General features: G+C 37.1%; 1 protein-coding gene across 1 annotated transcript; it reads right to left on the minus strand.

Moving 5' to 3' along the window:
• Positions 1-1,470: 1,470 nt before the first annotated feature.
• Positions 1,471-6,661, minus strand: LOC140438691 (uncharacterized). Its single transcript, XM_072528334.1, has 3 exons — positions 2,848-6,661; positions 1,996-2,658; positions 1,471-1,913 (listed from the first exon to the last, which is right to left on the minus strand). Exons 1-3 carry the CDS (start codon positions 6,659-6,661, stop codon positions 1,471-1,473), a joined length of 4,920 nt encoding a protein of 1,639 aa, XP_072384435.1.
• Positions 6,662-8,600: the final 1,939 nt, after the last annotated feature.

Genomic DNA, 8,600 nt, shown 5'->3' on the forward strand with positions numbered 1-8,600 from the left:
TTTTGTTTCGTTTCATTACTATTTTTTTGTTCTTTTCCATGTTTAGGGCCAAATTTTTCCTGAGCTTGTGTTAATGTATCTACTATTTCTTCGTTTAGGTTATTTATGTCTTCTCTTGTTGTATTTCTGAGTAAGTTACTGGTGATATCTTTTTCAAACTCAAGTTCATTCGTTGGGCGCATCCAAGGTTTGAATTTTTACTTTTTATCATCTTCAGTCTTTCTTGCTTAATATTGACTTCTACAGTTGCTCGGACCATTCTATGATCGCTTGCAACCGAAAATTGATTTAAGACTGTAACATCTTTGAGTATATGTTTTTTGTCAGTGATAATGAAGTCGATCTCATTTTTTGTCTTACCATAGGGGCTCTTCCAAGTCCATCTTCTATGGATCTTCTTATAGAAGAAGCTATTCATTAAATATAGATTGTTTTCTTATAGGAAATTTAAGAGTATTTCGCCCCTTTCGTTTCTACCTGGTGTGCCAAAATTTCCTGGTGTAGTTTATTCGACTGTTGAATAAAACAGACTTTCTTGGTGCATATTTTTATCTCTGGATTTTTGTTTGCCGTCTCCTTATTACAACGATTTTGCTGGATATCGACATAGGGAACCTGGTGGTATGTACATGATGTTTCCATAACCAACGTTCGAAAATTTGTCTTACTGTAAAGTCATGATGATTTTACTAGAAAATATAGTGTTGTTTAATAATAATAAAGTTCCAGCAACGATTACTATATGCATTAACTTGGTACTAATATCTCTGCTCTCCGCTAACAGATGGCAGTCCCGAAAACATTAAAACTCATGCTTCCCATTTTCCAACGATTAGCCAGTCCAGTACTATAAGCCTTATTATGGTACTGATATTGCTGGTGCCCCTCATGAGTGAATAGAATATGCAAGGAAGGTTTTGGCAATTTAATAGGATTTTGTGTGTTAGAATATTATTTTTCCGAGAAAGTGAAGAATATCAATTTGCTATCCGGATTTAATCCATAAATTATTAGAATACTATAAAATAATGATATTAGCATAAAAAAAACGGTCTAATTGTCAGTAATAAAGCATATAAATGTTCTTTAACATATGTCGCACCACCAAAAAACTACCCGTTTTAAGAGGTTTGCGTATGTTGGATTCGGTTTTATTTGCTTTTATTTTACACAGAATACAGTATTACATTTACTTAAATATTATTTATGCAATAATAACAAACTTGCAATATCAACACAATTACATGACATTAATGGCTTATTTCATACTGTCTCTTTTTCGTGGCCTACCACCACTACGCCTTTCATCCAACAAATTGTTCTAATAGGTAAAGGCAATCTCTGACATACTCCCACCTGAGGAATATTCTGATAAAGTAAAATATTGCTCACAAAATCTAAAGAGACATACTACAAAACCATTATACAAAAACTTAAAATTGCTAATAAGTATACAGTTTTTGACAATCACTACTCCAAATAACGTTTAGGTACTTTAGAAGCCCGTCCCGTACATGTGATTTTCACTTTAGAAACCTTTGCACTATTTGTCGGAATACTGACTTTAAACACCCCCGCACTCTCACAGTATTCGTCTTCGGAACTGGAGTCTCTCGCAGCCAACTCAGGAACATGTGGAGTACCATTTAATTCACTGTCATCCTTCATTGACGTCTTCACATCATTCTGAAGCTCGAACTCAGGAACAGTACAACACTCTAGTGGGTAAAGACGCTGGACAGGTCTCTTATTCGCGCAAACCAGTTTTAACTGTCCAAGATATTCCAAACGGAATCGCTTACGAAGTTCCTCTCGCAAAGTCTGAACCCGACGCACTTTCCGACACAATGAAGCATTGTCTATAGCATCACAATCTGGTAGCCCGAAGTCCACCTGATCCCGCAAAAACATCGCTGGTGTCAAGGCAACTAACTCTTGAGGATCCTCCGATAAAATACGTTAATGGTCGCGAATTAATTATTGCCTCACACTCACATAACAAGGTTAGCAAAGTCTCATAGTCCAAACTGGCACGACCTAGTGTTTTTCTCAACAACTGTTTCATAACACCAATGAGACGCTCCCAGAATCCTCCCCACCAAGCTGCTGTAGGTGGATTAAAATGCCAACGAATACGTTGCACAGACATCTCACGAGTAATAACGTCCCAGTCCAGACATGATAAGGCATTTTCAGCACCCACAAAACTCGTACCGTTATCACTATAAATCGTTTTCGGCCTACCACGACGAGACACGAACCGGCGTAAGGCCTGAAGAAAATTAGAAGTTGATAGCGAACAACAAAGTTCTAGATGAACCGCCCTGAAAATCGCACACGTGAACATACAAATCCAAACTTTTTCACCGGTCTTAAGGAACAGAGGTCCCGCAAAGTCAATACCGGTTACTTCAAATGCTACAGCGTCACGCACTCTGTTAGCCGGTAAAGGAGGAGTATGAACTGCTAGATGCTTTCCAGTGTACCTCCGGCACAATACACACTTGGAGATAACGGATCTTACACTACGCCTTCCTGAGAGAATCCAAAACTTTTCTCGGAGCAAACTTAAAGTACCTTGGATCCCAACATGACAAGACTTTAAGTGATAATACCTAATTAACTTAATGGTTACCTCATGTTTAGATGGCAGTACGACTGGAAAACGGTAATACTGTGTATCTTCTCTGTTACAAACTCTAGATCTCAATCTAATCAAACCCCCTTCTTCATAAAATGGGTCAAGATGATTAATCCTTTTATCATCCACACCTTAGAAGCTTTCCTGCTGCACTTTTGTCAAAATAAATTTCTCTGCAGCTTCAAACTCTTCAGAAGTCAACTCACCTTTATACTTCTGGTCACCTTTGCGACAATTTTTTACAAAACGTTGAATCCAAGCCACCATTCGTACCATCTTACTATACTGTGAAAAGTAGCTAAAATGCCAGTCACACGAATTATAAACATTAACAAGAGATGTCACCAAAGTCTTCCTACGCTCGGCATTAACTTCTTCTTCATCACAAGTAGCCGCACTGGATGGCCACTTATCACGGCCTTCATACAACCACTTCGGCCCCTCCCACCATCTTGACTGAAACAAATGTTTAGCAGTGCACCCTCGTGATGGCAAGTCTGCAGGATTGACCATTCCTGGTAGGTGACGCCAGTTTTCCATTGAAGTTAAGTTACGAATTTCTTTAACTCTGTTCCATACAAAAACCCCCCATTCTTCTTGGCGTTGTATCCAGGAAATAACAGTGCTTGAGTCACTCCAAAAAAATGATTCTATATTCCCAGGCAAGTTCTCTGCAACCTGAACATACAAACGGGCACCTATAGTTGCAGCTAGCAGCTCCAGACGTGGAATAGTCATTTTTGAAGTAGATTTCTTAATTGGAGCCAATCTAGCTTTCGAGGCCAATAGAGATACAAATACTTTACCAGAATAACTCACTCGCAAAAAGATGGCACAAGCATAGGCCAGTTTGCTTGCATCACAAAAAATATGGATACTTAAATTTTGTAATGTCTCACCATTCATGTGTACCCATCGAGGCAATTCAATCTTCTCAAGATAAGGTAAATCTTTCAACCAAATTTTAAACTCTTCAGAGATGACTTCATCCAGTGGTTCGTCCCATGCCAAGCTTTTCTCCCACAACTTTTGCAAAATGAGTTTGGGCACTAATAGAGCTGGACATAAATATCCAATAGGATCAAACACTTTTTGTGCTATAGAAAGGATTCTACGTTTAGTCACTACCATATTTTCTAAATCAGTGTCCTCTCTTAAGAATTTCAAATTAACTGTCAAAACATCTCGTACAGGATGCCAGTTCATACCAAGAACAGGACATATCTCTTCAGTTCCACTAACTTCAGCATTCCTTGTACGCTCCCACCCTCTTAGTTCAAACTGTCCCTCTGCCATAATTGCTACAGACTCTGTAATAAACCTTGACACCATCTCTTCATCAGGTAAGCTTGTAACACAGTTGTCCACATAGAAGCTTTGACTTAACCTCTTCACAACATCTAAAGTATACAATGATTCTGATGTAGAACCCTTTTCAAGGTATCTTGCTAAGTGGTACTCTAGTGTCATCCCTAATAAAAATGGACTACTGTTAACACCGAATACTACACGTTTATGACGAAAAACTACTGTCTGACCTTCTGTGTCAACCCATAAAAATTTGAGAAAATCACAGTCCCTTTCATGCACACCTATTTGTTGAAATGCTCTTTTAATATCAGAAATCACTCCTATTTTGTTTTTTCTAAACCTTACAAACATTGAAGGAATTAACTGAATTAGATTTGGACCTTTCTCTAAACAGTGGTTAAGTGAAGGTTTATTCTTTGAATGTGCAGATGCATCAAACACTGGACGTACCTTGGTAGTACTTTCTTCCTTTACTACTGGGCGGTGAGGTAAAAAATGTCCTAGACTGTTATCAACATCATTTAACTTTCCAACTAGCTCAATTATACCCTCAGCTTGCCAGTCAGCAAAAACATCATCATACCTTTCAAAAAGACCATCACGTTTCAGCTTTTGAAGAGTGGAATTTAGTCTTTTTTCCGACAACTCACAATTACTGGGGAGAGGAGGGTGACCATCCAACCAAGGAAGACGAATCTCGTAGCGGCCCATCTTATCTACACTTACAGTCTGCATAAAAAAATCTCTAGCAGCTAAAGCAGCCTCCTCTTTGGTATATCTATCTGTAGGCTCTTTAATACCAATTGCTTCCAACTCCCAAAGCTCACTTAAGGAAGCATCCTTTATGAGAAGATTCAATGTGGACATGACAACATCAGAATGTTTACTACTGGTAGGTATTTTTCCCATAAGTGTCCATCCAATGAGAGTTTCTATAGCTACTAGCCCACAATCTAGCTTATGACGACCCCCTGTATACAAATAACCAGCGACATCTGCTCCCAGCAACAGTTCAATTGGTCCAGGTTGGAGATCATCAGATAAATCAATATTAAGGTTCTTGGCTTGTTCTCTCCATGGACCATGAAATACTGGAGCCACATCACTACAAATTGTAGAGTTCTTACCCTGTATTGTGACTTCATAACAGTTATGAGAGTTTGCAACTTCTGACCCTCCAAACAGACAATGAACAATTTTTTCCTGTCGTTTAACTGGATAACCTAATTTTAAAGCTGTGTCCTTTAATATATATGATCTTTGTGACCCACTATCAATTAAGGCGCGAACAACTCTAGTATTACCAAATATACCAGTTAAAGTGACTCTCAATGTTTGCAAAAATACATGACCTTTAGTTTGGTTAGTCAAAGCCTGGTCGTTTATGACATCCTTAGAAGACATGTTCTCATTTTGCCTATTACTATGCTTATCTTGACTTATTGTTAAACTGGGGCACATCAACACTACATGAGCTTGGCTACAGATAACACACCTTAGCCTTGTTTTACATCTTTTTGTCTGATGTCCCACTTTTAGACATCTAAAACAAGCCTTCTTCCCAATGAGAATATCCCTTTTTTGAACAAATGTCATTTTTTGTGCCTTAAAGCAATCTTCACTACCATGTGTACCTGAACAAAAGACACAAGCTGAAATTTCACAATTAATTAAATTAGCAGCAGTTGGAAAACCTGATGATTTCTTGACATTAGCTTTAGAGGATGAAGCCACTTCTTCAGACAATCCAAAACCTTCAGCAGCTAAAGCAATTCTTTGTTCATTCTCTACTTCATTTCTGAGAAAAGTCATCAACAGTTTCAACCTGTTTTCCAATGTCCCATCTCTACAATCAATATTTGTGGAACGTTGCCATACCCTAAGCAATTCCTGAGGTAAACAAGATTCGATTAATGGAAAGAGCATTGCTGAACACTTGTCAGATGTGATACCTAATGTCTCCAGTGCTCGCAGTTGAGTTTCAATGCTGTCATACAGTTTAGATATATCAATCTTTTGTTTAGATGCAGACTTACTCAAAATGAGTTTTAGTAACTCTCTAATGTATACTTCTATCTGTAAGTCTTCTCTGCCAAACCTGCTTTGCATACTTTCCATAATTTTACTATAATTGTCAGCCATAGCTGGATAGCTCTCTACTAGTTGACGTGCTCTACTACCTGGTACTGTGGCTTGAATTAAATATTCTATCTTATCATGGCAATCAATAGAATCATCCTCATGAATCTTTTTGAATTGTGCCCAGAATGCCAACCAACCTTTGATACTGCCATCATATTTTTTAAATTCAATAGTAGGTAATCTAAATTTTCTCATACCTGTTAACTCTGGCTCATCTGCATTCTGGGACACTGCACTATGCCTGCTGGATGCTTCAGTCTTCGTTTCTTCCATCAGCTTGTTATATCTGGTTCTACACTTGGAAAACTTTCTCAAATACACATCACAACTCTCTATCTCTGCTTCTAGCTCCGTTTCAGTAGAACTTTCAAACGATAATTCAGTAATTTGGGAGTCAATTGACTGTAACTCGTCAAACTTACATTTTAACAGTTCCCATGACACTTCTATTGACTCGTAGTCCAATGATTCTGCTTTCATAAGACCTTCTAATTCGTTGGCCGTACGCGTAAAAATAGCCCTTAATACTCTTCTGGTTTTCTTTCTATTTTCCAATTCTGCTGCCATAGTGGGTTTGGTTCAAAACCACCGAAACGTTCTCAATACAAATCACAAACCAAAAGAACGCGGTAAAAACTCCCTGGTCCAGAACTACAAAATTCACACCGAAATCCAACTCAAAAAGTCCTGTCACGGTCGCCACAATGTCGCACCACCAAAAAACTACCCGTTTTAAGAGGTTTGCGTATGTTGGATTCGGTTTTATTTGCTTTTATTTTACACAGAATACAGTATTACATTTACTTAAATATTATTTATGCAATAATAACAAACTTGCAATATCAACACAATTACATGACATTAATGGCTTATTTCATACTGTCTCTTTTTCGTGGCCTACCACCACTACGCCTTTCATCCAACAAATTGTTCTAATAGGTAAAGGCAATCTCTGACAACATACAAAAGAGGTGACGTAGAGTAGGGCATAACGTAACAATAGACCCATATAATTTTAAAGGATTGCAACATTTTAGATATCGTAGATAACGTTGTAACATAAGAAATAAAAGGGAATATTCAGGTAGCTAACTGATGTATATATAACTCTTATAATCTTTTAAATTCAGAGGTCTAATACGACTTTCTTAAATCAGGATATATAAAACAGTGATTAAACCAGTGCTAATGTGTGGATATGTGGCCAGAACGCTAACAAAACAATGTACGTAAAACTCAGGTATTAATTAGATCAGGATCGCTAGAAAAGCCATCAGAAGTATTTTCCGACTTACAAAGGTCCGCGTACTAACCAATACCGAACGGAACTAATGCCAAGGCCAAACACATATATAAAGACAACAACGTCGTGTAAGAAGCTAAATCTCAATGCTAAAGTTGCGCTGGCTATATCCAAAGGCTCTATAATAACTACATTGCCAAGTTAAATTGGGAGGATGCCCCAAGAGAAAAAATGCCTTTAGGACTTCCACAAATGAAGGGGGAAGGTAACATGAGGTCAGATTTAGGAATAATGAGACTATCTACCGACCCATCATATTTATCAACACATGCCTGTTCAACTACCTGCTATCCTACCTATAGTCAATATTCATCTGTTGGGGACTATCAAATCAATTACATGTAATCAAACAAACCAGGCTTAAAAAAAGTTATCTCAGGAAAGGCACTTTTAAAACGTTATTTACGTGACTTATTAAAATTTAAATTTTTAATGAAAAGTAAAAGATTAGCCATTTGTTATGGGGTTCAGAGAAGAACCTTCACGATGTTAATTTTTTGAGATATGATTGGATGTTTTCCTTCATTGCATACTGAGACGCCCAAGTGGTATTCTTCTGTGCTGACTTCCTTCCATAACAGTTTTACAAGTTTGACATCTTGGCGTCTATGCATGTGTACGATCTACCTTAAGCAATTTATTTGCCTAAACAATATCGTTATAAGAGCTTTCTTTATTAAGTATGTGTTCTTCTTCTATACGGATTTGTAGCGATATGATAATGAGGTTAAAACAATTTTCCTATTATTTTCCTTTCAAATATTCGTAGTTCTTCCTTATCCGTTTTAGTCATTGTCCATGATTAGCATCTATGTATTAAAATAGGTAAAAAGTTTAAATTATGATCTGTATTTCTTTAGTGGCATTATTATTAACCGTGATTATTTATCTAAGATATTTAAAGTGTTCCATATTTACGAAATTGTAGTTGTTAACTTTAATATTTTATCAAGATCTATTAAATTGGTCTCTTCTGTTGATTCGCTTGTATTTCTTCTTAGCTTGACGAATTCTTCTTTTTTCATTCTGTGAACTACTAGTGGGTTCTTTTTACGGAATTTTTTCATCACGTTTAGGTAATCATCAACGGTATATAAACGTTGTTGAAATTTTAGGCCATTTTCAAAATCTCCAAAATCACTACCATTGGGTAAAAGCTATGACTAGGAAAGAAATAGCGTAATGTAATTTTTTCAATGGTAG

The sequence above is a fragment of the Diabrotica undecimpunctata genome, chromosome 4 (assembly GCF_040954645.1).
Source record: "Diabrotica undecimpunctata isolate CICGRU chromosome 4, icDiaUnde3, whole genome shotgun sequence".
NCBI classification, from domain to species: domain Eukaryota; kingdom Metazoa; phylum Arthropoda; class Insecta; order Coleoptera; family Chrysomelidae; genus Diabrotica; species Diabrotica undecimpunctata.

What these genes read in the sequence shown, in the direction of transcription:
- LOC140438691 (XM_072528334.1), bottom strand. Translation starts at nt 6,661, where the DNA reads ATGGCAGCAGAATTGGAAAATAGAAAGAAAACCAGAAGAGTATTAAGG. An exon ending in AGGTGACCAGAAGTATAAAG is followed by an intron (nt 2,659 to 2,847) that starts GTGAGTTGACTT and finishes ACCGTTTTCCAG; the next exon opens with TCGTACTGCCATCTAAACAT. An exon ending in GACTTTGCTAACCTTGTTAT is followed by an intron (nt 1,914 to 1,995) that starts GTGAGTGTGAGG and finishes CCTTGACACCAG; the next exon opens with CGATGTTTTTGCGGGATCAG.